Source organism: Limtongia smithiae, assembly GCF_038497785.1.
Source record: "Limtongia smithiae strain NRRL Y-17922 unplaced genomic scaffold V1518scaffold_17, whole genome shotgun sequence".
NCBI classification, from domain to species: Eukaryota; Fungi; Ascomycota; class Lipomycetes; order Lipomycetales; family Lipomycetaceae; genus Limtongia; species Limtongia smithiae.
The window spans coordinates 152131-179404 of NW_027117638.1; the positions used below are offsets into that span (position 1 = coordinate 152131).

The 27274-nt window shown below is 59.6% G+C and overlaps 16 protein-coding genes across 16 annotated transcripts; 8 read left to right on the top strand and 8 right to left on the bottom strand.

The window, feature by feature from the left end:
- Positions 1 to 8: 8 nt before the first annotated feature.
- On the bottom strand, positions 9 to 1451 carry V1518DRAFT_378192 (uncharacterized protein; the record flags this gene model as incomplete). The annotated part of the gene is made up of 2 exons (XM_066901600.1): positions 9 to 927; positions 976 to 1451. 2 exons carry the CDS (start codon positions 1449 to 1451, stop codon positions 9 to 11), a joined length of 1395 nt encoding a protein of 464 aa, XP_066757112.1.
- Positions 1452 to 1989: 538 nt separating this feature from the next.
- V1518DRAFT_135384 (mitochondrial 37S ribosomal protein mS47) lies at positions 1990 to 4057 on the bottom strand. The gene is made up of 2 exons (XM_066900734.1): positions 3800 to 4057; positions 1990 to 3743 (listed from the first exon to the last, which is right to left on the bottom strand). Exons 1-2 carry the CDS (start codon positions 3974 to 3976, stop codon positions 2337 to 2339), a joined length of 1584 nt encoding a protein of 527 aa, XP_066757113.1. The 5' UTR covers positions 3977 to 4057; the 3' UTR covers positions 1990 to 2336.
- An 82-nt stretch (positions 4058 to 4139) lies between these two features.
- On the bottom strand, positions 4140 to 4780 carry V1518DRAFT_378203 (DnaJ domain-containing protein; the record flags this gene model as incomplete). The annotated part of the gene is made up of 3 exons (XM_066901601.1): positions 4140 to 4284; positions 4366 to 4670; positions 4721 to 4780. 3 exons carry the CDS (start codon positions 4778 to 4780, stop codon positions 4140 to 4142), a joined length of 510 nt encoding a protein of 169 aa, XP_066757114.1.
- V1518DRAFT_423365 (40S ribosomal protein uS14) lies at positions 4648 to 5522 on the bottom strand. Its single transcript, XM_066905670.1, has 3 exons — positions 5393 to 5522; positions 5210 to 5309; positions 4648 to 5154 (listed from the first exon to the last, which is right to left on the bottom strand). The coding sequence occupies exons 1-3, from the start codon at positions 5452 to 5454 to the stop codon at positions 5146 to 5148; spliced, it is 171 nt and encodes a 56-aa protein (XP_066757115.1). The 5' UTR covers positions 5455 to 5522; the 3' UTR covers positions 4648 to 5145.
- Positions 5523 to 5680: 158 nt separating this feature from the next.
- On the top strand, positions 5681 to 6742 carry V1518DRAFT_423366 (uncharacterized protein). Its single transcript, XM_066905671.1, has one exon. The coding sequence runs from the start codon at positions 5706 to 5708 to the stop codon at positions 6318 to 6320; it is 615 nt and encodes a 204-aa protein (XP_066757116.1). The 5' UTR covers positions 5681 to 5705; the 3' UTR covers positions 6321 to 6742.
- On the bottom strand, positions 6351 to 7336 carry V1518DRAFT_423367 (uncharacterized protein). Its single transcript, XM_066905672.1, has one exon. It carries the CDS (start codon positions 7312 to 7314, stop codon positions 6385 to 6387), a length of 930 nt encoding a protein of 309 aa, XP_066757117.1. The 5' UTR covers positions 7315 to 7336; the 3' UTR covers positions 6351 to 6384.
- A 170-nt stretch (positions 7337 to 7506) lies between these two features.
- Positions 7507 to 8419, top strand: V1518DRAFT_137075 (uncharacterized protein). Its single transcript, XM_066900738.1, has 3 exons — positions 7507 to 7641; positions 7695 to 7891; positions 7947 to 8419. Exons 1-3 carry the CDS (start codon positions 7535 to 7537, stop codon positions 8285 to 8287), a joined length of 645 nt encoding a protein of 214 aa, XP_066757118.1. The 5' UTR covers positions 7507 to 7534; the 3' UTR covers positions 8288 to 8419.
- A 1832-nt stretch (positions 8420 to 10251) lies between these two features.
- Positions 10252 to 11376, top strand: V1518DRAFT_378286 (uncharacterized protein; the record flags this gene model as incomplete). Its single annotated transcript, XM_066901605.1, has 1 exon — positions 10252 to 11376. The coding sequence occupies one exon, from the start codon at positions 10252 to 10254 to the stop codon at positions 11374 to 11376; it is 1125 nt and encodes a 374-aa protein (XP_066757119.1).
- A 392-nt stretch (positions 11377 to 11768) lies between these two features.
- On the top strand, positions 11769 to 12434 carry V1518DRAFT_423372 (uncharacterized protein). The gene is made up of 2 exons (XM_066905673.1): positions 11769 to 11964; positions 12040 to 12434. Exons 1-2 carry the CDS (start codon positions 11857 to 11859, stop codon positions 12394 to 12396), a joined length of 465 nt encoding a protein of 154 aa, XP_066757120.1. The 5' UTR covers positions 11769 to 11856; the 3' UTR covers positions 12397 to 12434.
- Positions 12418 to 14091, bottom strand: V1518DRAFT_423373 (malate synthase). Its single transcript, XM_066905674.1, has one exon. The coding sequence runs from the start codon at positions 14068 to 14070 to the stop codon at positions 12463 to 12465; it is 1608 nt and encodes a 535-aa protein (XP_066757121.1). The 5' UTR covers positions 14071 to 14091; the 3' UTR covers positions 12418 to 12462.
- Positions 14092 to 14375: 284 nt separating this feature from the next.
- On the bottom strand, positions 14376 to 16303 carry V1518DRAFT_423374 (uncharacterized protein). Its single transcript, XM_066905675.1, has one exon. The coding sequence runs from the start codon at positions 16096 to 16098 to the stop codon at positions 14413 to 14415; it is 1686 nt and encodes a 561-aa protein (XP_066757122.1). The 5' UTR covers positions 16099 to 16303; the 3' UTR covers positions 14376 to 14412.
- A 566-nt stretch (positions 16304 to 16869) lies between these two features.
- Positions 16870 to 17485, bottom strand: V1518DRAFT_423376 (uncharacterized protein). The gene is made up of 3 exons (XM_066905676.1): positions 17406 to 17485; positions 17140 to 17353; positions 16870 to 17083 (listed from the first exon to the last, which is right to left on the bottom strand). Exons 1-3 carry the CDS (start codon positions 17408 to 17410, stop codon positions 16958 to 16960), a joined length of 345 nt encoding a protein of 114 aa, XP_066757123.1. The 5' UTR covers positions 17411 to 17485; the 3' UTR covers positions 16870 to 16957.
- V1518DRAFT_137139 (uncharacterized protein) lies at positions 17475 to 20002 on the top strand. Its single transcript, XM_066900739.1, has 5 exons — positions 17475 to 18056; positions 18105 to 18559; positions 18607 to 18912; positions 18960 to 19676; positions 19741 to 20002. The coding sequence occupies exons 1-5, from the start codon at positions 17759 to 17761 to the stop codon at positions 19816 to 19818; spliced, it is 1854 nt and encodes a 617-aa protein (XP_066757124.1). The 5' UTR covers positions 17475 to 17758; the 3' UTR covers positions 19819 to 20002.
- Positions 20003 to 20681: 679 nt separating this feature from the next.
- Positions 20682 to 22721, top strand: V1518DRAFT_423384 (aminopeptidase I zinc metalloprotease-domain-containing protein). Its single transcript, XM_066905677.1, has one exon. It carries the CDS (start codon positions 20744 to 20746, stop codon positions 22406 to 22408), a length of 1665 nt encoding a protein of 554 aa, XP_066757125.1. The 5' UTR covers positions 20682 to 20743; the 3' UTR covers positions 22409 to 22721.
- A 138-nt stretch (positions 22722 to 22859) lies between these two features.
- V1518DRAFT_423386 (uncharacterized protein) lies at positions 22860 to 24825 on the top strand. The gene is made up of 2 exons (XM_066905678.1): positions 22860 to 23471; positions 23522 to 24825. Exons 1-2 carry the CDS (start codon positions 22959 to 22961, stop codon positions 24746 to 24748), a joined length of 1740 nt encoding a protein of 579 aa, XP_066757126.1. The 5' UTR covers positions 22860 to 22958; the 3' UTR covers positions 24749 to 24825.
- On the top strand, positions 24826 to 26996 carry V1518DRAFT_423389 (uncharacterized protein). The gene is made up of 2 exons (XM_066905679.1): positions 24826 to 25675; positions 25722 to 26996. The coding sequence occupies exons 1-2, from the start codon at positions 25214 to 25216 to the stop codon at positions 26907 to 26909; spliced, it is 1650 nt and encodes a 549-aa protein (XP_066757127.1). The 5' UTR covers positions 24826 to 25213; the 3' UTR covers positions 26910 to 26996.
- The last annotated feature ends 278 nt before the right edge of the window (positions 26997 to 27274 follow it).

Genomic DNA, 27274 nt, shown 5'->3' on the forward strand with positions numbered 1-27274 from the left:
CAGGTCGGCTACGCGCCCGGATACTTCTTCTCGTCTGCGAGCAACCGATCCTTCAAAAACGCCTTGATATCCGTCTTTGCCGGATGGGTTTTCACAAACCCATTACAAATCCCGACACATTCACGCCACCAGTCCTCGATCGAATTCACAGCAAACACAGCCGCAAACCCGCGACCGCTCGCCGCAGCGGCGCCGCTTGTTACAGTCTTGGAATCGATCTCGTCACGCACCCAGCGCCAGAATGCGGCCGCGAAGAGGTAGTGGTAGTAATTCTGCGGCTTAACTTTCAACGTATACAAGTTATTCGTATACGCGCGGATACCGCAGTCATGCAACTCCTCGCCCGCGGCCGCGGCTGCTGCTGCTACCTCTTCGTCCTCACCGTCGGCAGCACCAACGTCAACCGTCTGGTACAACCGTTTCCGGAACCCGGAAATCCCATCAAATAGCGCCTCGGAAATCGCCAGATCGTTTTTCACCGTACGCTTCATGCGCCCGTCCTGCGAATACGCAAGCGCGCAAAAATCCTCGGTCGTGCGCAGCTGTCGGTTGTTATACCCCACCGCAAACCCAAAAATCTCTCCCTGCATCACGGCCCACAGTTTCTCTCGTCGCTTCTCGTTCAACAACGGCACGTGCGTGTCGTACGACGAGCGACTCGAGTGCGGGAGAAGGCGGTAGGTGTTCACAACCGGGATATGTAGATCCGCGTCGGTAGGTGGTAGATTCGGGTTTCCATTCGCGGTCACCGTCACTGTGGTTAGTCGCGCGCCGTCATCGAGGATGATGGGTGTGGCTGTGGCGCCGACAGGCGCGACGCGGGGTTGCTCGACATGCGCGAAGGACGGGCGGATCATTTCTTCGCTCCCGGGTGAGCCTGATTCTTCGCTTGTTTTCTGCCGCTTTGGCGCGTGGTACTCGCCGTTCCTAAAGGGTCAGCAGGGTACCATACATGGTCCGAATAGGGAAACTCACAGATCCTCGGCGTGCTCGCCAGCCGACACACCAACAGGCATAAAGATGGAGTTATTCGCCAGCGAAATATCATCCGGCGAGTCCTGTTCCAGAAACCTCCTCAACAGCGTCAACTCGCCGTATACGTTGTTGATCTTCGACGACAATTGGTCCACACTCAATTGGCCCACTTTCGCAAGCGCGATGTCGCCGAGGATCGGCAGGAACTTTTCAGATATCGACTGAACGCGCGAGCGAATTTCACGGTAGTGAGGCGGTTGCCGGCGCCGCGGGCGCTGACGCGCGGACATGTGCAGGATCGTTGTACCCGCGGGGTGGGGCGCGGGGTGTGTTGCCACTACGGCGTCGGTCGTAGTCGTAGTGGACGTCGTAGTCGTTGTAGCCGCAGACGCGTTGACAGACTTAAACGGCGACGAGGTGGCTTCGTCCTCCTCAAGCTCCTCGTCTTCGTCGTCCTCCGCGGCGACGTCGCTCATCACAACATCCTTCGCTGCATCCTCCGGTGCAGACTCTGTATTATCCGACCCCGGCGACGTGCCGCGTTTGTTCGTTGCCGACGCGATCGCAGTAAAACTTGCAATGATAGGCTCACTACTCGTCCCATCTGTTGTGGTAGTCGTCGCCGCGGCCGCCGCGGTGTCTGTCGCTGTCTCCGCGTCGGTGGTCATGATGGCGTGTGCTTTGCTCGTGTCGATGTCCTCGTCGAGATTGTTGTCTACGCCGCCGTCGCGGGTGCTGTTGTCGGCAGCAAGCCCGGAGGTAGCGGTGGCGGGCTCGGAAGAAGAGCCGCTGGGAAAGGAGACTTCTTTGAAGAGACGGACTTGTTGGGCGCCGGCTGCGCGGACAGAGACGGTGGTGACTTCTTTGAACTTGCGGAAAACAATTGTTGCGGTGGGCTACGGTGAGCGGGGGAGGAGGAAGAAGAGCAAGGGAGGAGAAGGGAATGGGAGAGAGAAGAGAGAGCGAGAGAAAAGAAAGATTAAGAAAGAAGAAGGACGAAAGGAAAGATATTAGGTATATATAATACCTCAGCAACCTCGCCAACCAACCCCTCCGCACTATATCTACGTCGAGTGCACTCCATCTTCCTCGCCCTTCTCCCCATCCTCACTCACTCGCCACCAGACACCAGGCCAATCCCGCCGGCGCTGCATGGCGCGAGTACCCAAATCACAATGCCTCACGCGTCCAAACACGAAACCGCCGTCCAACAACCCCGAAACCTGCCGCGCCGCTAACAAGGTTACGATTGTCACTACTCTGCTAATTTAGCGCGGCGCTGTCGCATGATTTACGCAATAAATAATCTGACCAGTTACATCTTAAGAGTTACTATAAACATGCTATAAACGCGTAATTATCTACACCCAGTTGATCAGCTTCTCCTCCTCTTGGCCCTTCACCACCGCCGTCTTGCGGTCCAGGATATCCCCCACCCTCTCGCTCACGCCGGCTTTGTACTTGTACTCCTCCATGAAGTGCTCCACCACCTCCTGCTTCGTCGGCAGGAATGGGCCCGACCCCTCGCTCTCTCCCAGTACAAACGACCGCACCGCCTCCGCACCCGGCAGCCCGTTCGCGTACGGGTACTCCGCGTAGTCCTCCGCCAGTCCCTTCGCGGCCTCGTCGATCGCCGCGTAGTACTGCGCCATGCTCGGATCCAGCGCGCCAAAAAACTTCTCCCGGACCTCCGCCTGCGTTGGCGCGGCGGCCCACTCCGCGCGCCCGTTCTGCTTCTGAACAACGCGGTACGTCACACCCGTTTTAAAATCCGGTTCGCCCATCATCTTGAGCGCGATATGCATGTCCCGCTTAAACGTCTCCGCGATGGTCAACGACCGGCCGTGCCGCACGCTCTCCAGCGCGACCTTCATGCTAAGCGGACACCGCAGCGCCATCGTCTCCAGCGTCTTCTTTGCAAACTCGTTCTCCGCACCCTCGGCTTCCAGCGCCGCCACGACCTCCTCCAGGGTGTCGTGCTTGAAGCACCTGTCAATCGTCTCGCCCACCTCGCCGCCGTAACTGTACACGTAGCCCGCCGGAATAACCTCCTGGAAGTCATCGATCGCGTGGTTCACCACTGCGTTGAACTTCTTCACCCCACTCGGGTCGGAAATCGTCTTCAGCAGCTCCTGCGACCGGCCAAGCTCCACCAGCCGCGCCTCCACCTCGGGCAGTTTGCTGCGCGACACAAAGTGCGTCGCTGCGCCTGCAATGTACGCGTCCAGACCGTTAAGCCGCTCGCCCGTTATAGCAAGGTACGTGCCGAGCTCGCCGTCCAAACGCGGAAGGAAAAACGACGCACCCACGTCTGGGTAGAACCCGATCAGCGTCTCCGGCATCGCAAAGATCGTCGTCTCAGTCGCAATGCGGAACGGCACATGCATCGACAGCCCCGCGCCGCCGCCCATCGTAATTCCATCCATAATTGCAACAATCGTCTTGGGATACGTCGCAAGCATGTAATCAAGCATATACTCCGTCGCGAAAAACCCGCCAGATTCGCCCGCTGGAACCTCCAGCAGCGCGGCAACATCACCCCCCGCGCAGAGCGCGCGGCCGCCCATACCCTTGAGCAGAATGAGATTCGCGCCCTCGGCAGCGCGCCACTCATGGAGCCGAGGGATGATCTTATCGACCATCGATTTGTTGAGTGCGTTGAGCTTCTTCGGGCGGTTTAGTTTCACGATCCGCGCGATGAGGTTCGATTCGAAGAGCACGTCGTCGGGGTCCTCGACGGGGACAGGTGCCGCGGCGGTGGAGTTCATCTGTGCACCAAGAGCGTGAGCACACGCAGTGGGGATATACAAACAAACCCACTTACCCTTACGGAGTAGAACGCGGGATTGGAGATCCTCGCGCGAAGCGGCATAAGTGAGGAAGTGGTCGACGGAAGGGAAAGTGCGCGCACGGAGGCGGCGGCGGCAGCGGCGAGGGAGCGGGAGGAAAAGACGGTCGCGGCAGCAGCAGGGCGCGCGGCAGCGGCGGCAGGGCGGAGCATGAGAGAGGGGAGGAAGAGAGGTATGGTTGGTGAAGAGAGTGACGAAGAAGGCGTTCGTTGGCGGAGATTTCTGCGGGAAGGTGAGCAGCACTGCGCCGAGGCTCTTCAACGCCATCAGCATCACCACTTCACCAGGACTAGAACATGTCATTACTATCATACATCACACCCGCGCTTCCCGCGCATTCCGCAGACGGGTGTCCCGCTGCTCCCGGAGCATCGCACTCTGCGCCTGACACCGTCGCAGCGCTTCCAGCAACCGCTCCTCATCCCCCGCATCCCAGCCCTCCGGCCGCGGCTGCGACAAACTTGTCAGCCCGGCCCGGTCAGTATGCACGCCCTGCGCCGCCGTCGTCGCCTGCTCACCAAACCCGCTGGTAGCCGTAGACATTCCGCCAGTAGTACCACCCCGCCGCGCCTGCGCAGCCTCCCTCTCCCGTCTCTCCAAATCATCCTTATCCCGCCGCCGCTTCACATCAAACTGCGCCTGCCGCTGCTTCAACTGTTCCTTCGCCGCGCGCTTGTTGTCATACTCCTTTCGCAACTCGCCATTTAACAGCACCTCGCTCGCGATCGCGAGCGCATGGAACACCTGGACCGCGTCGCGTGACTTGTTCTTGTCCGGGTGGTATTTGAGCGCTGCGCGGCGGTAGGCTTTGCGGATATCGGCTTCGTCGGCGGTGGCGGGGAGGCCCTAGGTATGTTAGTCGCGTCAAGGGAAGAAGTAGAGAAGAACAAACGTACGAGTAGGTGGTAGTAGTCATATTTCTTCTCGACCTCGTCGCGCTCTGCCGCAGACGACATCGCAGGCGGTGGATCAGCCCAGTGGTGGCTGCGGAAGTGGCAATGTAGCTGGGTGCGACTGGGCGCAATGAGGAGTTAAGAACCTAAGATCACCACCACCACACTTCCACGTCTACAATTCTACAAAGGACCAATCCTTCACTCCTGCATCACACGCATAACAATCGCTTGCTAGAGGTAAAAAAGTACGTTGCTAACTTATTTTATTACAATCCACACCACAGCCAACCAACTATCCATTTTGTGTATCAAGTACATGTCACCACGAAAGTAACATGGCGAATATTGTCATATAAGCGTAGGGAAGAGCGGAAGAAGGAAGCTGTCGTCTGCGGAGTAGATGCGAGGGGGAGGGAACAAGGCGTTTATCGGTTCTGAGCTTGTTAGCTGCCGTCGTGAATATAATACAAAGCTGAGGGGATTAAGTACCTTGACGAAACCAATGTCCTTGGAGTACTCGCGGAAGCACTGGCGGCAGATGTTGAGACCGTACTTGCGGATCAGACCAGCGGTGTGCGCGCAGACGCGGCTGTAGAGGGAGATACCGTCAGCACTTCATGCTCTCCTTCACTCTTTCCTCCTCTTCTAAACTGGGCATTGTGCGATGCTTACCACTGGCGAGAGCCCTTGCCATAGGTGCGGGGGTGGGAAAACCAGACGTTCTCGTGAGCCATGTTGTGTGGTTGTGTGAGTGGATATGCGGGAACGTCGACGACAAATGCAAGGCATTGAAGACGCACGCCCGCGGAGATGAGAAAATGCGTAGCCTCAGTGGCAGGGAAAAACGCAGTCACGTTTAAGACCTAACAGTTTAACCCTGCTCATGGGGTACGGGTTAGATAAACCTTACGCTCATCTCCCAACCCAACTCCAAGCCCACTCGTAAACATCACAAACACACTTCACAACCGCCCCCGCCACCAACATGCCGGCCCGCGACTCCAGCAGATCACACATCCACATGACTGTCCCGCGCAGCGCCGTGTTCTTTGAAGACTGGGTAACCTCTCACCTCCCTGACGAGCCTATCGTTGTGCCGCCGGAATACCAACCGATCAACCCCGAAGACGAAGACGACGTTGTTCCAGACCAACACGCCGCGTTCGGCATCCTACTCTCACAACTCCGCCGATATAGGCCGGCAACATACACCGCGGCTTTGCACGGGGGCTCTATATCCGCTGCAAGCGCGGCGTCGGCGGCTGCTGCTATCGCGACTGCATCGCCGGGGACATTGCCTACATCGTTTCTGAACGCGACGGCGTGGAAAGATCTTGATCTCCCAGATTTACTCGACCGTGATCCTGAGCCAGCATATGACTCGCCCGGTCGCATTGCACAGGACGTGCCGCCGCCGGCGTTACTACAGAGCTTGCCATATGCGAGAATCGGCTCGGTTGCAGCGTTTTATCGCGAGCGCAAGGAGGATTTCTCGCGTAAACATGAGGAGCGAGGCGCGCAACAGACACCTGCACAAGCGAACGATGCAGGAGACGCACCTGTACCACGTCGTCTGCGACGGGGTCGTGCGCCGCGATGATCGCACACAACACGGGTTATACGGAGTTCGGTGGCAATCAATTCAATGCATTCATTCTAATAATCTACTTCGCGGCAAGCGCCCGCCGCTTTACTTCCTCATTCAAAGCGTCGGTCATCACCTCTTGCGGCGCGTCAATACCAGTCCATAGTCGAAACTGCTCGAACCCCTGCTCTAGCAGCACGTCCGTCCCGCGGACGACTTTCCACCCTTTTCCCTCACCGCCGCCGGTTGCGGCCGCGATCATCATCGGCGTGACGTCCGGTTTATACGCCATTTCGACTAGCACGCCGCCGTCTTTGCCCGCAAAGAGGCCAAGTGGAACTGCGCCTTCGGTGAATGCACTCCCGGGCACGTTTGACACGATGACTCGCAGGGGGAGTGCATCTTGCTTGGGGAAGGCGGTCACGTCGAGTGAATCCACGACGGCAATGTCTGTGGTCGTGAGAGGCGCGAATTCGGTGCGGATTTCTTCTGCGCGTGCTTTAGTGCGGTTGTAGATGTAGATAATCCCAACACCAAGCTGAATAAGCGCGTACACTGCCGCACGCGCCGCGCCGCCTGCGCCAATAACAAGACCACTTGACAACCCCGTAGTTGCGCCGAGTAGCGCAAGTTGTTGTTCCGCGCGGACCTTGATACCGATCCAATCTGTGTTGTCCCCCACTAGCTCTCTCTTTGTGCTGCCATCCGCCGCAACGGTATCGTGCACGAGCACAGTATTAACCGCTCCAATAGCCTTTGCTGCAAGAGAAATTGAGTCCAAAAACGGCATGATGGCGAGCTTGTGCGGGACGGTGACGGAGCCGCCGCCGAATGCGGGGGACGCGAGGAATGCGGAGGTGGACGCAGGGTCGAGCTCCTCCACGTCGCGAATAGAGTAGTGGTGTGGGAGTGCAAGGGCTTTGAAGGCCGCGTTATGCATCACCGGCGAAAGGGTGTAGGAGATGCCGCTTCCGAAGATGCAAAAGTCGAGGGGCCGAATGGACGCCATGGCGTGGTGTTTCGTCGTGACGGTAGAGGTGGTGAGGGTCCCGAGAAGCAGGCCGGCTAATACATGATCCTCGGCGCTGCCAGCATTAAGGTGTTTGTGCCACCCCTGCACAAGTGCAGCGCGGCGCGGAATTGCAATGCTGCGCGCACCCTTAAAGGACCTCGACTGTCACAACCTCCATCACCACCTACACCTCCCTCCCCTCCCACGACGTACCCGCATGCCCGCGCTCCTTCCGGACGCCCTGCGCCAACAGGCCGTGCCGGATCCCGCCGCCGCCGCGACTGCGGTGCCCGCTCAGTGGTCGTTCCATGTGAATCCCCTCCTGTACGCACCTTCTTCAGGAGAAAGGACACTCTACAGTGCTAACCCCCCCTCAGATGGAGCGCGATGACGCTGGCCGCCATGTGTGCACTCTCAGAGCTTCTCGCCGCATATCTCGCCGAGATCGTGAACCACCGCTGCCGAGCGTCCGACGCCATCGGCGACAAATCGTTCCGGCGCCGGCCCTTCTCACGACGCCGCGTCGCGCGGCTCGCGGCATATGGACTCCTCGTTGCGGGTCCTGTCCTCCACTGTACGATCCGCAGCCGTGTACCGTCTAGTGACCACTACTGACCCATTGCGTACAGCCTGTCTGAGCGTGCTCGACACGGCATACCCGATCGGTACGCGCTTCCGGCGCACCCGGCTCTTCCTCGCGACGCTGCTGCTTACTCCCCTTCTCGATGCGCTGCACCTCATAAGCCTCTCTCTCGCGCTCGACGGCGCGCGGACGCCCCGCGATGTCTACGCCACGCTCTGCCTCAACGCCATGCCCGTTGCCATGGCGACCCTCCCGTGGTTCCCCAGCGCCGTCGTACTCGGTGCGTCGCTTGGCCTGCATGCGGACGTGTGGACGGGAGTCTGCGCGGTGGTTGCTGCATCGTTCTGCGTCGCCGGCAGCGTGCTCCACAAGACCCACGTCAGCTGACAGTCACGTTATACCGGTGGCGCGGCGCGCCAGCCTCGCCGTATGCCACGTCATATGTATGTTCTGGGGGCGTCTGCACCGCGCTGCGGAAAGCGCTACGCCCGTGCGGCGCCGTGTGGATGGCCCAGAACAGGACCCTGCAATCAGTCGCTTCGCGCAAAACAAAACGCCTCTGTCTTGTCAATCTACTTCACCACTTTCGTTCTCCTCTTTTGTTCGCCAACCCCATCTTCCTCTGACGGTACCATCCTTCCCCTCGACCTATGGCCTACTCGCGCGCCGCTCCGCCCTCCGCGGCCGCAAACATGGACCTCTATGGTTCGAGCGTAACCGCGGAAGGCCCTTACCCCGGCGCGTCTGCGCGCCCCGTTCCCGCCGCCCAGCCCCCCCGTCGTGGCGGCGTCCCGCCTATGCGTCACCCAATGCCTGGCGGCATGCCGCCGTCACGATCTGCATATGCCGGTGATGGAAGTGGATACCCACCGTACTCGTCCGCGCCACGTGGCGGCGGCGCCCCAATGCGACGGGGACCGCCGCCAAACATGATGCGCGGATATCAACCAGAGTACGACGAGCGCGCCGATATGGGCGGGTATCGTCAGCCTCCGCCAATGTACATGCGGGGTGGTGGGATACCCCCGCAGCAACGACGACCCCCGCCGCAGCAGTACTACGACGACTACGACGACGACTACGGCTACTATGACCAGCAATACCCGCAGTATCCACCCCAACCACGCCGTCGGCCGCCGCCAATGCAGATGCGTCGACCTCCGCCTCCACAGGATCACTACGGGTATAACGATTATCAACAGTACCCTCCGCAACCGGCTCCAATGCGCGGCGCGCGCCATGATATGCCTCAAGCCCAAGGGCAGCAGGGATACGCACCGCGAAGGCAATCGCCGCAGAAGGAACCAACAACAGACGATGTATTGGATATGTACATGCCCCCTGACGAGGCCGTCGAACGCTCCTCTCCCCGTCACGCGCGCCCCGATCCCCGCGACGAAACCCGCGGGAAGCAGCAACGTGGACACCACGGCCGCAACAGCTCATACGACGCGCCGGTGCTATCAGACTCCTCGCTATCCTCCTCCGACGCGTCCGAGCCACGCACAGCGTCACCGTATCCGCCCGTCACGTCGGCCTCAGCGCCGCCGCCGGCGGTGATACCAGGGAAGTTCCCGCACAGCGCGTCGATGGGGTATATCGCAGACGAGAACGAGCCGATGCCGAGACAGCAATCACCTCCGAAGCAGCAGTCACCTACGAGGCAGCAACCGCGGGAGGAAAGTCCTTATCGCTACGAGTCCACGTCGCGCCAGCAACAACCACCGCCTCCACCGCCGCAGCAATACGGGCCACGGGGGGATAGCTATCGCAACCCACCTATTGACAACGGCTACGCGCGTCCTGCAAGCCCAATCATGCAGAACCAACCACCAAAGCCGCCATCCTACCCTCGCCAAGACCGCCCGCAGAGCCCCGGCTACATCCGCCCGCCACAAGATAGGCCGTCAAGTCCAATCGCCCCGATGAACGCATACGCCCGCCACGACCGTCCACAGAGCCCCGTAGCACCATACGCACGTCCAGAGCAGCGTCCGGCGAGCCCGGTTGCTGTGCAGGGGTCGAGTCGCCAGCAACGCGGCGGTCCACCGCCGATGACGGCGGTGCAAGGACAAGCCGCACCGCCAACGCAGAGCGCGTATCGCGGCGTGCCACCCGCCGCCGGGCCGCCCGGGTACGACAACCACGACGGCCGCGCGATGACAATGGGGTCCCGCGTACCGGTGTTACACCCGCCCGCGGACCCTCGTCTCGCTGAGTCCCGCGCCATGACCATGGACAATACAATCGGGACTGCGAGTGCTCCACCGCAGATCAAGAAGCAGCAAACCATGCCAGTGGAAAGTGCGCTGCATCCCGCTCCGGTTCGACAATACTCCGCGGCATCCGCCATGGCTGAAGCACAAGCGTTACTCCCTCCGGAACCCACCAAACAGGCCACCCCCGTGAATGCCGCCGCTCTCGACGCCGCCTGCGCAAAGTCAAAAGACAACAAGCAAGACCCGGCAGCACAACTAGCATACGCCATGCTTCTTCTCGAAGCAGCCGCCTCGTCCTCCATGACTACCGAAAACGGAAGGCTCGACGCGAAAGCAGCGCGGAAAAACACGGAGCGCTGGGCGTTGCTGGCGCAAAAGATTGTGAAAAAGCTCGCGAGTAAGGCGTATCCCGAGGGCGTATACTTCCTCGGCACGTGCTACGGTTCCGACGGCGGACGTATGGGACTTGAACTCAATCGCGAGAAAGAGTACGAGCTCTACAAGAAGGCATCAAAGCTCGGTAGTGCAAAGGCATCATACCGCGCCGCAGTTTGCCACGAAATCGGCTCCGGCGTGAAAAAGGACGCGTCTAAAGCGTGGACATATTACAAACTCGCAGCACAACAGGGCGACGCGGCCTCAATGTACAAAATCGGGATGGTTCTCCTCCGCGGTGGCCTCGCGCAAACACAGTCAACCTCCGAAGCTCTGATCTGGCTCAAACGCGCGGCGGAGGCAGCCGACGTGACCACACCCCATGCACTGTACGAGCTTGCACGGCTATACGAGACCGCGGACGGGAGTAACGGGTTTTTACCGCACGACGATAAGCTCGCGTTACAATATTACACAAAGGCGGCAGCGCTGGGATATCTTCCTGCGCAGTACCGCATGGGTGCAGCGCATGAGTATGGCACACTTGGGTGCAGCGTGGATCCGCGACGAAGTATCGCGTGGTACTCTCGCGCAGCGCAGCGCGGCGACGCGGAGTCGGAGTTAGGTCTCTCAGGATGGTACCTTACCGGCGCGGAAGGCATGTTTGTAAAGTCTGAAACGGAATCATATCTCTGGGCCCGGCGCGCTTCTGAGAAAGGACTAGCAAAGGCGGAATATGCTGTCGGGTATTTTATCGAGAACGGCATTGGTACGACGGCGAATATGCACGAAGCGATGATGTGGTATAAGAAAGCGGCGGCGCAGAAGTATCAAAAAGCGGTGAATCGGCTTCGTGATTTGAATGCGCAGCAGGCGTCATAGTCGCAATAGTTGTTGAGGGAGAGTAGAGGAGAGGCGAGCGGGAAGAGGTAGTAGTGGTTTCTTTTTAGGGTATGGTTTGTACGTCGGCGTCGGAGATGGGATACGCTTATGATCTTTGTTCTATTACCGAGATAGCTATTTTGCGATTATCTTTTGTTATGTCCTGTCTGCTATGTTCTGTCTTGTTTTGTTCTGTGCTGTCGTGCTTTTATCGAGTGCGTTTGTGTGTGTGTACAATATCGTGCTATATTTTACGGATCAGAAGGAATTTCGGCCTTGCCGCCATTCTAGCCCTACAACAGCAGAGCAATCGTAGTATGCAGGGCAATGTAGACAGAGATGCCTATGCCGATGACTTGGAGACGGCGCGAACTAACCTTCGTGAACTTCCCGGTCATCATCAACTAGCCACGCCCACCGCCCTTCCCCACACGCACACACGCACAATCTCGCCACCTCGACACACCTCACATTGCTCCCATGGCCTCGTTCGCACTCTTCAAAACCCTCGCCGTGGGCACAGGCGTCATCGGCCTCGGCTTCGCATTATACCAAAACGCCGTTCCGACCGAGCAAGAAGTTGTCGCCGTATGTTCCCCGCCCCTGTCCCACGTCCCTTCTCGTGTTGCACACGGACCCGGGCTCCGTCGCTGACAATCGCAGACCTTCTCTCCCGAAGTCCGCCAAAAGTACATCACGGAGAAGAAATTCAAAGACGCGTCTGTACACGGCAACGAACTCATCTACGCCACCACCTCGCCCTCCACCTCGCCCACTCGGACCGGCTCCTCGCCAGCCCCGCTCTCAGGAGACCCAACAGCACATCTCTACGAGATGATTAAATCCAACGCCGCCTCCTCCCGGCCCGCGTGGATGCTCACAGACCACGTTGAGCCACGGTGCGTGTTGCATGAGCGAGATCGTGTTGACTGGAGTACCCGTGCAGGGGAGAGGGCAAGGGAGATTGCGCAGCAGAGGATGAGGGATGAAGCTGCGCGGTTAGAGCGGGCGGCCAAATAGTATACGATGTGTATAGGTGAATGAATGATGATGATGATATTTTAATGAGTGGTGGCTACAAAGTGCCTACTTGGTCTTTGCGATTTCGTCGTAAAGCAGCGTTGTCAAAAAGTCTGCATAGTCCTCACCCGTGATCTGCGTGGCAAAGTACTTCTCCGCGAGCCGGTACTGATTCCCCTTCGGCGCGGCGGTCTCGAGCTTCTCCGTCTCCTCGCCCAGGATCTTGAGAGCGTAGTCCTTGGTCACCTTGATGCCCTCGGCCGTGGTGATCTGGTGTTTCACCCATTGCCACAGCTGCGAACGCGAGACCTCCGCGGTGGCCGCGTCTTCCATAAGGTAGTTTATCGGCACGCAGCCCACGCCGCGCAGCCACGCTTCCATGTATCCGAGACCGATGCCGAGGTTCTTGCGGATGCCATCCTCGGTGATCACACCGGGGACAGATGAGTTCAACAGGTCCGCAACGGTGACCTCGACATCATCAGTGCGCTTGAACAGTTGGTTCGGAGTCGGCATGTACTTATTAAACACCTCCGACGCGATGGGCGCCAGCGCAGGGTGCGCAACCCACGTGCCATCGTGGCCGGCGGTCACCTCGCGAAGCTTGTCCTTGTACACGCCGTCCATGGCAGCCTTGTTCGCGACGGGATCTACCTTGATCGGGATCTGCGCCGCCATGCCGCCCATCGCGTGCACGCCGCGCTTGTGACACGTCTTGATCAGCAGTTTCACGTATGCCTGCATGAAGGGGGATGTCATCGTGACGGCAGAGCGGTCGGGCAGGACGAAGGCGGGGTTGTTGCGGAACTTCTTGATGAAGGAAAAGATGTAATCCCAGCGGCCGCAGTTCAAGCCCGCGGAGTGCGTGCGCAGCTCGTAGATGATCTCCTCCATCTCGAACGCCGCGAGAATCGTTTCGATGAGCACGGTGCCGCGGATCGTGCCACGCGGCATGGCGATCATGTCCTGCGCGAGGTTGAATATGTCGTTCCACAGCCGCGCCTCGAGGTGCGACTCCATCTTGGGGAGGTAAAAGTACGGACCAAATCCGCGCGCGACGAGCTCCTTCGCATTGTGGAAGAAGTAGAGACCGAAATCAAAGATCGATCCCGACATGGGCTCGCCGTCGACCAAAAAGTGCTTCTCCAGCAAGTGCCACCCCCGCGGACGCACAATCAGTGTCGGCAGGAAGCGGTCGGAGCGTAGGTGATAGGATTTGCCGCCGGGGATGTCAAAGTCGATCTGCTTGCGGATCGCGTCGTAGAGGTTGACCTGGCCGGTGATCACATTGTCCCACGTCGGCGCGGTGGCGTCCTCAAAGTCGGCCATGTACGTCCACACCTCGGAGTTGAGCGCGTTGACGACCATCTTGCGGTCGGTGGGCCCGGTGATCTCGACTCGGCGGTCGATCAACCCCGGGGCCGGGGGCGCGCCCATCCAGGTAGGATCGTCACGGATAGCAGCGGTTTCGGGGAGGAAGGTCGGGAGGATGCCGGCATCGAGATCGATCTGGCGCTTCTCGCGCTTTTCGAGGAGCGCGCGGCGGGTGGGCTCGAAGGTGCGGTGGAGGAGCACGAGGAAGGCAATCGCTTCGGGGGTGAGGATGGTCTTGTGGGATTCGGTCACCTCACCGAGGATGCTCGCGGCGGCGACGAGTTCAGCGGTAGCAGCCATTGCTATGGTGGAGCGGATGGTAGGAGGATGAGAGGAAGATAGAGGTGGTGAAGATAGTCGCAGTCTTATAGGCCGATTGCGGGGCAGCCGCCTGACCCGACCTCGGGCTCTCCCCGGAGCCCGCGCCCTCCCGGGTCAGGCTGCGCCCGTCCGGGGAACCGGACCCACGGGCGCTACCGCGGGTCTGAGCAAGCTTCCGGGTCGTCCGGCGGATGAAGGGAGAACTCGGCGCGTGTCTCCGACTCTTGCCGAGGTCCCTCGTTCAGGCCCCTTGGGGTAATCATGCAGGTCATGGGTCGTGGAGCTATGTAGTGATAGTATGAATTAAGCAAATCTATAAGCCTACTCCCGCGACACGTCCCGCCCAAACATCTTAACCTTCAGCCAGTCCATTACCACGAGCAACTTGTTGCGTGTGCTGAACACCATCGACACGTAAGCCGACCGCCAGAACAGGTACGTCATCTGGCCGGAGGAGGTGAGGTTGTTGCCGTCACCAAACGACAGATCCGCAATGGCCTTGTCGGAGCCAATGTAGGCCAGCGATCCCTGGTGCGTGTACTGGAACGGCATCAGCCGCTTGGTGCGCCGCAGCGACTTGGCCTTGTTCTCGATCTCGGCCGCGATCGTCTTCTTGTCCTCGGGCAGCGCGGACGCATTCCCAAGCTCCTCCAGATGCGCAATGTCCTCCTCCAGCGCCTGCGTCTTGGCGAGGGTGTTGAACAACCGCGCAAGATAGGCGCCCTGCTGGGTGGCGACCTGTGCAGTGGGAGCATACTTGGTGGCAGCGCAGTCGCCAAGCGCCCAGATGCCCTCGACACCGTTCACAACCAAATAGTCGTTGACCTCGAGACCACGGCGGGCCTTGGCCTGCTCGGGGACCTTGGACATGAAATCGCGCACGACCGGCCGAGGGGCGTTGCCGGTGGCCCAGACGAGCAGACCGTACGGCATCTCGACCATCTCCTTGGTGCCGTCTGCGCGCGAGACCTCAGCGAAAATAGACTTCTCGGTAACCTTCTTGACCATGGTCTTAGTGTGGATGTCAATCTTCTCGTCCTTGAACGTGCGCTCGGTGTAGTTGATCAGCTCCTTGGAGAACATGGGGAGCACGTTGGGAAGCGCCTCAACCAAGGACACATGGAAATCCGGCTCGATCTCGGGAACCCACTTGCGCAGGTCTTCCTCAAAGAAGTCCTGGAGCTCGCCCGCGAACTCGACGCCGGTGGGGCCGCCGCCGACGACGACCATGTGGAGGAGACGCTTGCGCTCCTCGGGGGTCTGGTCCTTGAATGTGGCGGTCTCAATGCAGTCCATGATGCGGGTGCGGATCTTCTGCGCGTCGGCGATCTCCTTGAGGAAGCACGCGTTCTCCTGGACGCCGGGGATGCCGAAGGTGGTGTTCTGCGCACCCACGCCGATCACGAGGTAGTCGAAGGGCAGCGTGGTCTCGGTGATGTCCGCCTTGACCTCGGAGTTGTCGCGCAGCGTCAGCGTGCGCGTCGCAGGGTCAATTGAGGTGGCCTCCGCCTCGTAGAAGGTCACAGACGCCTTCTTGTGGCGGAGGATGTGGCGCAGAGGCTCCATGATGGACCGGTGCTCGATGGTGCCTGTGGTGCACGACGGCAGGAGGGGCGTGAAGAGGAAAAAGTTGCGCGGAGACACCACGATGACGTTGTAGTTCTCGGTGTCCAGCTTCTTGAGGAGCGACACCGCGCCCCAGCCAGACCCGAGCACGACGAGCGACTTCTTGGTGGGATCGGGAGGAAGCTGGTCGGCCGGGTGGCGGCCGTCGTAGATGTGGTAGCCGAGCCAGCCGACGGAGAGGAAGGCGGAGCCGTACGTGAGGCGCCACAGCAGCGTCGACGCACGCTTGAAGCCGCTCTTCTTCGGAGCGGCAGCGGGCGGCGGCGCGGCGGCGGTGGACTCGGCGCGCGCAGCGGCGCGCGCGGCGCCGCGGAGGCGGAGCGCGAGCGCGGACGAAGGCAGCGCGGCGGGGCGCCGGGCGGCACGGAGGTAGGCGGCCATGGGGAGGGGGGCAGCGGTCGGGGACGCGGGACGGAGGAGGAGGGAGCGCGGCGAGACGGGGCCGGCAGTTACGAGCAGAGCACCGGGTGAGGAGAGAAGAGAACGAGAGCGGCGGACGGCGAGGCAGATAAACGCGTGAAGCAGCAACGCGCCGGCCCAGCGCTGGTTCGGGGGTTGCGCCTGGGGCCGAACCGGTTCGGCCCCGCGGGGGACGCTGCTCCTCCGCGCCTCTCGTCTTCGGCCAGAAGAGGCGATGCCGGCTGTAAAGGCCGGCGCAGCGCCCGCGCCAGGGCAGCGCCAGGGCAGCGCCCGCTCAGTGGCCCCGGGGCAGGCGCGCTCAAGGGGGGAACGCTCCTCTGCTCCGGCGGGCTGGCTATATGCCGCGCCGGCCGCGCGCGCGCCGGAACCGCCTCCGTCTGCGGCGCCACCGTGCCTCCACACGGCCGCCGCTGCAGACCGCCGCCTGCGCACGACAGCGGGCCACGTCCGCGCGCGGCCGCGACAGCGGCGGGCGCAGGCGGGGTGCAGCGCAGCGCAGCACAGAGCAGCGCAGAGAAGAGGGCCGCGAGGACGCGGTGCTGCTCCGCCCGTCCTGGGAGATCGCCGACGCGAGGCGAGGGAGAAGCCGCGGAGCGGATTACCCCTCTTCTGCCTCTCCGCCGGCGCGTACCCCGCCTCGCAGTGTCCATTCCGGCAGCGCATCGCGTGTCTTCGCCGATGTCTTCGCCTCTGGCGTCCCCGCGCTGAACCGGGCTTGCAACCGGCCCCGCCATTTCGGGCATGTTTGCCGGCGCCCCGCGCGTGCGCTTGCACCCAAGACGCCGCGAATCATGTGCATCCATTTCCACTTTAGTATACACTACGCCGCGCTCCGCAGCACCAGAATCACCGTGTCCCCCCGCAGAAACATCTTGGAAATAAAGCGGTCCTTGTTCACTGCGCGGCCCTTCTTGCCCTTGCCGTTGCGCGGCCGTTCCGTCCACATCTAGTCTCATTAGTCTTGGTGCGCTGCGCTCGCTGCCACGGCGTGTGGGTGCTCACCTCCTTCACGTTCTCCAGCACCATGTTCGAGTGGCGGTCAAACGCCTTCACGCGGGCCAGCAGCTTCTTGTTGTTGCGGCAGGAGATCAGCACCTGCGACTGGTTCTTCACCGCAGCCTGCAGCACCGACAGCGGGCCGTTCGAAAACTCGTACTCCTCGAGCTTGGCCAGCTCCAGCTCGGTCAGCTCGCCGCGCGCCCGGTTCACGAATTCTCTGCTGTGCGTCAGTGTGCTGCTCCCGTGGTAGGACGACCGCGGATGCTTACGCCATGTGTGTGTATGCGCGCGTGTGCGTGCGGAGAGGTGGCGGATCGTGGATGGACGGAGGTGCAGACGCGATGTTTGTTCTGCAGACTACTCGCGCAGGTCGGGTTAGGGTAGGGCTTGGCGCCCTAACCCAGGTACGCAACCCCCCGTCGGCGACCCTGAGGGGGAGTCGTCGTCGTTCCTCTCCATTCGCCGGTCTCACAGCGCTTCGTCCGCCCGGCTGCTCTGCCATGACTGCGGCCTGCAGACGGCGCAGTAGACAATGCGGGCCGCAGACGGATCTCGCGCGTAGACTGCATGCGCAGCTGGCGCTGAACACGCGGGCCGCACAGCGACGCGCGAGGACGCGTGAATGCGGCACCGGGTAAACAGCCAGCACGCACGTGTTCTGGCGGCCGTCGTTTGTCCCACCTCGACGCGCCTTCTTCTTCTTCACTTCGCGTCTGTTATACTCCCATCACCACAACACCCCACCCTACACGCCTCTCGAATTCTTCTCCCGCTTTCTTCGCTCTCGTCGTGCGTGTGGTCTCGCTTGTTGTGTCCCCTCTCCCTCTCGTCCCGCGTCTCTCTCACGCGACGCGTCGCGATGTCGTCTCTCGACGCGTCCTCGCTCCGCGTCACTCAGCCCTCCACGCGTCCCATGCGCCGTACGTCCCCTCCTCCCCTCTCGCCCTGTCACTGCTAAGTCCGTATAGTCAAGGTCCTCTACACCTTCGACAACGAACAGAAGACGACATGTCTCGCGCGCACCCAGTCCACCTACCCCGTCCGCGTGCACCCCACCACGCCGGGCAACGACCTCGGCGTGATTGATCTGCACGCCTGTCTCGCCGCCGTCGCGCAGGCGTCGCCGGAGCTGCTATCCGCAGATATGGACTACGTCGTCTATACCGTCGATTTCTCGGAACAAGAGCAGCCGCTTGTCGGCCACGGTCTGTTTTCGTGGACCCTCGCGTCACCCGCGGCGCCGAACGCGGCGAGCAACAACAACAACAACAACAACACTGGCCAGGTCGTTGTGCTCGCCGACGACGACGATGACGACGACGCGCGCCAGCAGTTTGTTTGCGGACGCGTGTTTTCAAATCTCATCAACATGTTCCACGCCAACGCGCACGAGACGCTCGAAGTCAAGCTCCGCCTGTCGCCGGTCCGTGTTCTTGTTGTTGTCATTGCGTCCTACTGCTAACAAGTCAGGTCCCCGGCGCATCGCACACCCGCTTCCTTCGCTCAATGCAACTCTACGTGCGCCTCGCCAAGCTGCTGCAGTCATCCTTTGACGCGTCGGCGTGGTCCTCCTTTATCACGGCAAACCCCGCACTCGTGGCCCTCCTTACCGCGCCCGCGTACGCCGCGCGTGACGCTACCACCACAGCGGACGCGTTGAAGACACAGCAAGACGACTTTGACGCGTTCTTCGGGCTACCGCAGTTATCGTCCGTTGACGTCGCGACAGCATGCATCAGCGGCTCGGCAAAGTCGCGAGCACGCAGCACGACCAAGGTATGTGCCGTACGCCATCGTGCTGCTCATCCACTGACACCGCGCAGAAAGCAAGAGGCCCGCTGGAGGATTTGTCAGCACCGGCGCTCAATGTGAACGTGCGCAAACCACGCGCGTCAAGTGTGCGGCCACGGAAACCCCGCGCGTCGGCATCGCGCGCGACTCCACTTGCGGTTTCGGACGAGGGCGGCATGACGCCTGACGACACCGTCACTAACCGCAGGCCGCTGCAACCTTTGCACCAGCAACAACAAAAGCCAAACACGGTCACCACCGGCGGCAATTCCTCATCGCCCGGGTCGAACAACGAGTCGCCGTACGAATCCCCCGCACAACAACACCTCGCATCATCACCGCCCACGTTTCCTGCGGTTGCCGTCGACAATTTTCCCAAATCGTGGACACTTGGCTTGTCACCTATTCCAGGCTCATCACAGTCCCGGAGTGGACAATCACCGGGCACAGGCGTGACGCCTGCCGTCCCCGCCGATTTTGACGACCTACTCATCGCCGACCTCGGCGCGGACCTCGACGCGTCTGCGTTTTTGCGCACTGCGACGACGGACTTTGTTCGCGACTTTTACACCTTCGACACGGATGAAGAAATCATCGGCATGCCGAGCACGGAGGCAATCGAGCCTCTTACAATGGACGACGTTGAGTCCGCAGAAAAGGCGGCCGAGTTTGCGTTGTTGCAGGAAGAGCATAATGTGTCGTCGTCGAGCTTGCTGCTCTCTGCCCTCTCATCCCCACGGTTTGCGCAGGTGAGCAACGGAACGCCCGCGACTAGCCCGACTGTTGATGCGCCCGATGCGAGTAAGAAACAAGGGCTCGTACTCCCACCGAATGCGATGTGCACATTCGAAGTTGATTCGGAGGACGACAGCAACAACAGCGAACAACTAACCCCCGAAGAGTCCCTCGCCGGCACGCCTGCAACCGCGGCTTCACTCGTCGCAGGGACGCCTGCAGCGCCCACCCCAGTGCCAGCCGCCACCGATTCTGCGCTTCCGACACTAGCCAAACGGAAGAAACCCGACGGCGCAGCCGCCCTCGATGACGACATTCCTGCACCACCATCCAAAAAGTCCCGGCTGGAACGGATCAAACAGCGCATGCACTCGTCGCTCGTGGAACACATCACGGCCGGCAAAGTCCCGCGGTACTGCGAAAACTGCGGGGACATCAAAACGCCCACATGGCGCCGCACGCGCGCGATGACGGCGAACAACAAATTTGAGGATCTATGGCTGTGCAATCCGTGTGGGTTGTACTATTTGAGCAAAAAGATGATGCGGCCGCAGCATTTATGGAGTGGGAGCGCGCTAGGGATGAGTTCCGACGCCGCGATTAACCTGGAGGAAGTACCAGACGCGGAGGAGGTCGTGGCCGCTGTTCCGGCGCTTGCAACGCCACCCACCCCTGCGACGCCGGCGACAGCGACGCAGGCTGGCGACGTTGCTCGATGTCCATGAGCGGCACAACTTTGTACATACACCTGACACACACTGTATCCATTACCTTTGCCTCTACTGTGTTCTTGCATCGTGTTTTAAAGCTGCATCTGTTTGTCTGCATTTGAGGATTATGTGAATTAGAAAAGGGAACGTCGTAATGAAATGCTTGATGACATTTGATGGAACAAAGGATGGGGAAGCTTGCGCGAGTGCTGACCTAGAAGAGTGGTGCAGTTAAGGCACAAGCGCAGCGCGGAATGCGTGTCGATGCTTATCGCGGCGCACCGGCATGTCGACCCTCGTCATCGCGAAGCACCACATCCGGCCTCGTGAGCACACCGTTCTAGTCCACCGCACACACTCATTCCCCGACAATGCGCGTTCCAACAGCTTACCGCTCCGCCGGTGGGAACGAGCCGCAGCCGCAACCGTTCAACTACGCCGACCTCCGCGCCGCCGCAATCGCGATCCCTGTGACCGCACCACAGCGCGCTGTCCCGGCACCTGCTCCCACTGCCGCGGCGCAGCAGCAATTCCCGGGTTTGGCTGCGAACGTGATGCCCCCGGTCGAGCAGAACACGTCCTACGCATACCCGCAGCCCGAGCGCGTGACTGCGCGCGCGCCATCGAGCGCCGCGATGCCTATCGACCCGTACACCTCCAAGTTCATCGACTTTATCTATGAGAACCCAACCACCTACCATGCGGCCTCCTTTTTCGCCGACGAATTCACAAAGGCGGGCTTCACTTACCTGTCCGAGCGCGTGTCGTGGACGAATAAGCTGACGAAAGGTGGGAAGTACTTTACCACCCGGAACGGCTCGTCTCTTGTCGCGTTTGTTGTCGGGGGGAATTATGTGGGAGGAAACGGCGCGGGAATGGTGGCGTGCCATATTGATGCGTTGACGGCGAAGGTGAAGCCGATTTCGAAGAAGGTGTCCGTCGAGGGGTACACGCAGCTCGGCGCCGCGCCGTACGCTGGCGCAATGTCGTCGACTTGGTGGGATCGTGACCTCGGCGTATCTGGTCGCGTTGTTGTCAAGCAGGCGGATACGGGTGTGATCCAGACAAAGCTCTTCACAATCCCGTACCCCATCGCGCGCATCCCGACGCTCGCCCCGCATTTCGGCACCGACGCGGCCGGTCCATTCAACGCGGAAACAAACACCACTCCCATCATCGGTCTCGAGCCAGATGATCCCGCGGAGAACGAGCTGCGGCCGGAGGAAATCGGAGCGCCACTCGCCGGACGGCATAACATTCGCCTGCTCCGGCTGATCGCGGGAGAATTGGGCGTGCCAGTTAAGGCAATGTTGAATTGCGATTTGGAGCTCTTTGACACGCAGAAAGGTACGGTGGGCGGCCTAGACAAGGAGCTTTTGTTTTGCCCTCGTATCGACGACAAGATTTGCGCGTTCGCGGCGGTGAACGGGTTGCTTAACACTTGTGACGAGTTCGCGGTGACGGGCAGCGGAATGGCGGTTGTGGCGCTGTTTGATGATGAGGAGATTGGATCTCTACTCCGCCAGGGCGCGCGGGGCGGGTTGCTGGAGGGTTGCATCTCGCGTGTTGTGGATGCGCTCGGCACCGGCGCGACAATGCAGCAGACATACGCGAACTCGTTTCTTGTCTCGGCGGACGTGTTGCACGCTGTGAACCCGAACTTCATGTACTCCTACATGCAATATCACATGCCGCACCTGAACGTCGGTGTCGCAGTTGCATGCGATCCCAACGGGCACATGACGTCCGATGCGGAATCAATCGCCTTCATGGAGGAAATCGCGCGACGATCGAATAACACACTGCAGTACTTCCAGATCCGCAACGATTCCCGCTCCGGCGGGACGGTTGGACCAATGTTGTCCTCATCTATGGGGTGCAGGTCGATTGACATGGGCATTCCGCAGCTTGCGATGCACTCTATCCGCGCGTGCACCGGGAGCAAGGATGTGATGCTTGGGGTGAAGATCTTCCAGGCTTTTTTTGAGGAGTGGGAGGATGTGGACTATCACTTCCGCGCGGGGGAGAAGATGTAGAGTAGTATAGACGGCAGTGCCGAGCCCGCGGGAAGGAGTGTTGGATTTAGTGTTTTGTGTAATTGATTATTGAGCTGTTTCAAAGAGCTTCGAGAACGACGCCTTTGTCAAGGTTTCATCTTATCAGTCAGTGTCTGAGGAAATGTCCGGGGCGCCGAGTATTTTGATCGGAGTAGCAAATAATGTGATGACGGAGGACGGTGCGCGGAGCGTCAGAGGCAGGAGTGTGACGTCGACGGTCGGTGTCGGCGAGAATTTTGCCGAGCCGTGATGTTGACTCCGGGACTGAGCACCACAAACCGCAGAACAAAGCAATTGTGACGCACAATGACGTCATATCCAAGGCTGCAGAGTCGCGATTGGTTGGCAGGGGTCGGCGTGCGGCGCAGTGTGACGTCAAATTGACTGTTCGTGGCCGCGAAGCTTTTCTCAATTACGCCGCACCGCCGGAGTTGTCGTTGGCCGGCGAGAGCCGGTATTGGGGCGGGGCACCGTATATAAGGCCTGTGATGGCGGCTCTGCAGTGGTATCCACATCACCAGCACACGCAATGGCTACCGCACCGGAAGACTTCACCCCGCTCACGGCGGCGAGCACCTCCACTGAGGCGGGACAGCCGCCACTGATGCCCACGCGCACCTTTTCAGGGCTGCTAGCCCGCACGATTTCGCATGCCGAGGAAAACGGATTCGCGCGGACTGTGTCAAGAGGTGAAGAGAGCGCCCGGTACTACCACTCGGAGCCCCTTGCGCAAGGTCGCAGTTCGCGCGTGAACTCTGTCTCCGTCGACGGCGACACCATCGCCGACGACGACGAGCGTACAGCGTACCCCTTCGTCGACGCTGAGCACGCTGAGATTGCGATTCCCGAGGAGGAAGAAGCGGAGGCCGAGAGCAATGTTGTTTCGGACGAGAAGGGGGTCGATATGGCGAGACCCAGGTTGCAGCGCCAGCCCACGGCGATTGTACGGCATGGGTTCTTTTCGAAAGGAATACGGCAGCATCGGAAGATGGCGATGCGACAGATGGTGCAGTCGGCCCTGTTGCTCGGCACGTTGGTCATTGTGAGTTACACCTGCATTGCGTTGATAAGCGCGAGTGTTAATGGTGGCAGGGCATTTTGTCGCTCTACTGGGGCTCTTACTTCAACCGCACGAAGTACTACAACCGCGTTTCCTTCTGGGTAATCAACATGGACGACGCGAGCGACGCAGAAGTTGGTCCCGCATTCGTCTCCATCTCCTCTGCCTTCGCGACAGCAGCCGGCTCAATGCAACTCGAACAACGCAACGCGAGCGACTTCGGGTACTCCTATGAAACCATCTACGACGCGGTCGTGGACCAGCAAACGTGGGGCGCATTTATCGTCGCGAGCAACGCGACAACAGCGTTGCGATCTGCGTTGGATGGCGGCGAGGCGGCGACGAATTACACTGGTGCCTATGCCATAGAGTTTGCGTACCCCCAAGGACGGGAGTACAGTTTGTATTCGGCGGTGATTCCATGGGTCAACGCGCTTGCGGTGGAATTTCAGCAAACGTTTGCGGGAGACCTGATCAGGACTGCTGCGGCGGGGAACGCGACCGCATTTGCAGAACTCGCGAGCACCGCGCCGAATGTGCTCTCCGCGCCTGCCAGTGTGTACGAGAACAACCTGCGACCGTTCAGTAACCCGATTTTTGTCGCCGTGCTGCAGGTCGGAATTATTTACTTGATCATCATCTCGTTTTTCCAGTTCAATTTCTTCCAGCCTGTGCACATGGCACTGGCGCCGCATTTGAAGCTCCCGCAGTACATCATCTATAGACTCGTCGCCTCCTTCGTGATGTATTTCGTGTTATCGCTCTTTTACTCGCTCATTTCGCTCGCGTTTCAGGTGGATTTCACGGTTACTTTCGGACGTGCGGGCTTTGTGGTGTACTGGATGATCAACTTCATTGGGATGTCGGCCGTCGGCGGCGCGCTGGAGAACGTGGCGCTTATCTTCATCGCCGTTGCACCTCCCTTGGTTGGCTTCTGGCTCATCTTCATCGTGATTTCCAATGTCTCCGTCGCTTTCTACTCCATCCCGCTCATGCCCGGGATCTATAAATATGGCTACGCCTTCCCCATCAAGCACGTGTGCGACGCGTTGAAGACGATTTTGCTGGGAACAAAGAACACGATGGGGTTGAATGTGGGGGTGATATTTTGCTGGATTGCGGTGAATACGGCGTTCTTTCCGGTTTGCTTGTGGTTGTGCGCGACGATGATTCAGAAAAAGAAGGCGAAGGAGGCGATGAAGGCTGCCGCGGCGGAGGCGGCGGAACAGAAGCGGGAGGAGGGCATCAATAAGGTGTAGGGGATATAGTATACAGGTATAGAGCATTCACATTGGTATTCGGCGGTAATGTAATGGTTAATTGGTTATCTTCGATCTTTGGTGTGCAGTGAAGTGGCCGGCGCGAAGGGCGGAGGCTAAGACGTGCAGTGGCCGGTGGAGGATATCGGCGACCGGGCATTAAGAAGGCCGATCCGAGCGCCTTCGCCTCTTCCGTCGCCGGCGTCGGCATCTTCCCACAACGCAGTCACGACAACGCGTACCCTTAGCGTGAACAGACCCATAACACGGCTCTATACTAGGGGAAACTTTCCCGAGAAGAGGCTATCAACGGAGTTCCCTGGCGGAAGCGGCACGAAGTGAGCGGCGCGGTCCGGAAGAGCAGATCTGTGCTGTCAGCTACTGTTTGTTATTGTCGTATATATATACCCTCATACCCCCCGTCGCGCCGCTTGCCTTTCAATCTGTCTGTCATTCACTACCACCATGACTGACGCTCCCGCCGCTGAGGATATCCACGAGCACGGTGCTTGGACTTCGACGCCGTACAACGAGACCAACGCACCGCTCGCTCACACGCAGCAGTATACCCCGGCACAGGCTTCCCTCACCGCCGGCCTTGATGCCGCCGCGGACGACGAAGACGATTACAATCTTGCGCGCGCATTGACGGTCGAGGAAGATACGAACAAGTACTTGGTCGGTACGCCAAGGTCATTATCGCTACGCACCTCGCCGTCACAGGACAACGAAAAGAGCTGCGACAGCGGCGAGGTCGTGCGAGATGAAGACGCACTTGCGTCCACCGAGGCAGGACAGGGTGCGCTACAGCAGCCGCCTAGTGTGCCGGTTCGGCATGGGTATTTCTCCAAGAATATCAAGCAGCAGCGAATGGACGCGATAAAGCAAATGGCCACTTCGGTGTTGCTACTGGGTACACTCGTCATGGTATGTTCATCTGGTCACAGGTATATACGACGCGCTGACCACGCAGGGATTCCTGTCGATCTACTGGGGTTCCTACTTTCACCGCGCGGACTACCTCGATCGCGTCTCTTTCTGGGTTATCGACATGTCTGACGGCACAACCGACTCCTGGGTCGCCTCACGCTTCACCACTATCGCGAACGAGTTTGCAGTCGCAGCGGGTAGTATGACCCTCGAAGTGCGCAATGGCAGCGATTTTGAGTACTCGTACGAGGAAATATACGACGCGGTTGTCGACGAGCATACGTGGGGTGCGTTCATCATTGCCGCGAACGCGACCACCGCGTTACGGTCCGCGCTTGAGGATCCGGCTACAAACGCGAACTATTCGGGCATTTATGCGATTGAGTTTGCGTATCCACAGGGCCGCGAGTTTGCCTTGTACAGTCTGATCGTGCCGTGGCTCACAGGGCTCAGTGAATCTTTCGCGCGCACGTTTGCGGCAGATGTGATTCGCAACGTATCCGATGATGCCTCGCTCTCATTTTCAGACATCGCGACGGCCGCGCCACAGATACTTGCGGATCCGGCGAGCGTGTATCAGAATAACCTGCGACCATACAGCAATCCCGTTCTCACTGCTGTGTTGCAAGTCGGCATCATATACCTCATCATCATCTCGTTCTTCCAATTCAATTTCTTCCAGCCAGTGCACGCCAAGATCGCACCGCACTTGAAAATGGGCCAGTACGTCGCGTATCGACTCCTCTCGTCCCTTGTGACGTATCTGTTGCTGGCGCTGTTCTACTCTCTTATTTCGCTGGCGTTCCAGGTCGATTTCAGCATCAAGTTCGGACGCGCCGGGTTTGTTGTTTATTGGATGATAAACTATATCGGAATGGTTGCCCTCGGTGGCACACTAGAGAACCTGGCCCTCGTAACGATCGCGATATATCCCCGCGTGTTGGGCTTCTGGCTCATTTTCATCGTTATCTTGAACGTCTCCGTAAGTTTCTTCTCCATCGCGCTGCAGCCGGGGATTTATAAATTCGGCTACGCGTTTCCAGTGAAAAATATTTGTGATGCATTGAAAACGATTTTGCTGGGAACGAAGAACACGATGGGGCTGAATGTGGGCATAATTTTTTGCTGGATCGCATTGAATACCGCGCTGTTTCCGTTTTGTTTGTGGTTCTGCGGGAAGAGGATGCAGCAGCAGACGATGAAAGCCATGGCGACTCAGAAGAAGGCATAGAATTGTGTATATGTGTTTGTAACACGTGTATAGTCATAGGCCATCGCAATCGGTCAATTCAATAGTTCAAATGAGAACGTAACAAACTATGCCGTTGTCAGCCCGGTGCTCTCCGCGACGCGCAATCGTGAAGCTGGTCAAAACTGCCCTGCTCTCGGAAAAAGCACTCCGGTAATCCTGCGCTCTCTGTGAAAGCTCAGCATTTGGAGTCCGCTGAGCTTGTCTCAGCTTGCCTCAGAGATTAGAATGTTTGATCGAGTTGATCGGTGTCTAGAGCGACCTCGAGAGCTTTGGCAGAGGTGGTATAAGCTGACGACATAGCGAGACACCAATGAGATCTAGGTCGGTGCTAATGATGTCATAGG

Coding starts and splice junctions, on each gene's coding strand:
- V1518DRAFT_135384 (XM_066900734.1), bottom strand. CDS start 3,976: ATGCTCCGCCCTGCCGCCGCTGCCGCGCGCCCTGCTGCTGCCGCGACC. Junction 3,744..3,799: donor CCGCGTTCTACTCCGTAAGG/GTAAGTGGGTTT, acceptor CTTGGTGCACAG/ATGAACTCCACCGCCGCGGC.
- V1518DRAFT_423365 (XM_066905670.1), bottom strand. CDS start 5,454: ATGGCTCACGAGAACGTCTGGTTTTCCCACCCCCGCACCTATGGCAAG. Junction 5,310..5,392: donor GGCAAGGGCTCTCGCCAGTG/GTAAGCATCGCA, acceptor CTCCCTCTACAG/CCGCGTCTGCGCGCACACCG.
- V1518DRAFT_423366 (XM_066905671.1), top strand. CDS start 5,706: ATGCCGGCCCGCGACTCCAGCAGATCACACATCCACATGACTGTCCCG.
- V1518DRAFT_423367 (XM_066905672.1), bottom strand. CDS start 7,314: ATGGCGTCCATTCGGCCCCTCGACTTTTGCATCTTCGGAAGCGGCATC.
- V1518DRAFT_137075 (XM_066900738.1), top strand. CDS start 7,535: ATGCCCGCGCTCCTTCCGGACGCCCTGCGCCAACAGGCCGTGCCGGAT. Junction 7,642..7,694: donor TTCCATGTGAATCCCCTCCT/GTACGCACCTTC, acceptor ACCCCCCCTCAG/ATGGAGCGCGATGACGCTGG. Junction 7,892..7,946: donor TGCGGGTCCTGTCCTCCACT/GTACGATCCGCA, acceptor CATTGCGTACAG/CCTGTCTGAGCGTGCTCGAC.
- V1518DRAFT_423372 (XM_066905673.1), top strand. CDS start 11,857: ATGGCCTCGTTCGCACTCTTCAAAACCCTCGCCGTGGGCACAGGCGTC. Junction 11,965..12,039: donor CCGAGCAAGAAGTTGTCGCC/GTATGTTCCCCG, acceptor TGACAATCGCAG/ACCTTCTCTCCCGAAGTCCG.
- V1518DRAFT_423373 (XM_066905674.1), bottom strand. CDS start 14,070: ATGGCTGCTACCGCTGAACTCGTCGCCGCCGCGAGCATCCTCGGTGAG.
- V1518DRAFT_423374 (XM_066905675.1), bottom strand. CDS start 16,098: ATGGCCGCCTACCTCCGTGCCGCCCGGCGCCCCGCCGCGCTGCCTTCG.
- V1518DRAFT_423376 (XM_066905676.1), bottom strand. Junction 17,084..17,139: donor TGCTGGAGAACGTGAAGGAG/GTGAGCACCCAC, acceptor TAATGAGACTAG/ATGTGGACGGAACGGCCGCG.
- V1518DRAFT_137139 (XM_066900739.1), top strand. CDS start 17,759: ATGCGGCACCGGGTAAACAGCCAGCACGCACGTGTTCTGGCGGCCGTC. Junction 18,913..18,959: donor GAGCACGCAGCACGACCAAG/GTATGTGCCGTA, acceptor GACACCGCGCAG/AAAGCAAGAGGCCCGCTGGA. Junction 19,677..19,740: donor CATCCCCACGGTTTGCGCAG/GTGAGCAACGGA, acceptor GTAAGAAACAAG/GGCTCGTACTCCCACCGAAT.
- V1518DRAFT_423384 (XM_066905677.1), top strand. CDS start 20,744: ATGCGCGTTCCAACAGCTTACCGCTCCGCCGGTGGGAACGAGCCGCAG.
- V1518DRAFT_423386 (XM_066905678.1), top strand. CDS start 22,959: ATGGCTACCGCACCGGAAGACTTCACCCCGCTCACGGCGGCGAGCACC. Junction 23,472..23,521: donor TGCTCGGCACGTTGGTCATT/GTGAGTTACACC, acceptor TAATGGTGGCAG/GGCATTTTGTCGCTCTACTG.
- V1518DRAFT_423389 (XM_066905679.1), top strand. CDS start 25,214: ATGACTGACGCTCCCGCCGCTGAGGATATCCACGAGCACGGTGCTTGG. Junction 25,676..25,721: donor TACTGGGTACACTCGTCATG/GTATGTTCATCT, acceptor CTGACCACGCAG/GGATTCCTGTCGATCTACTG.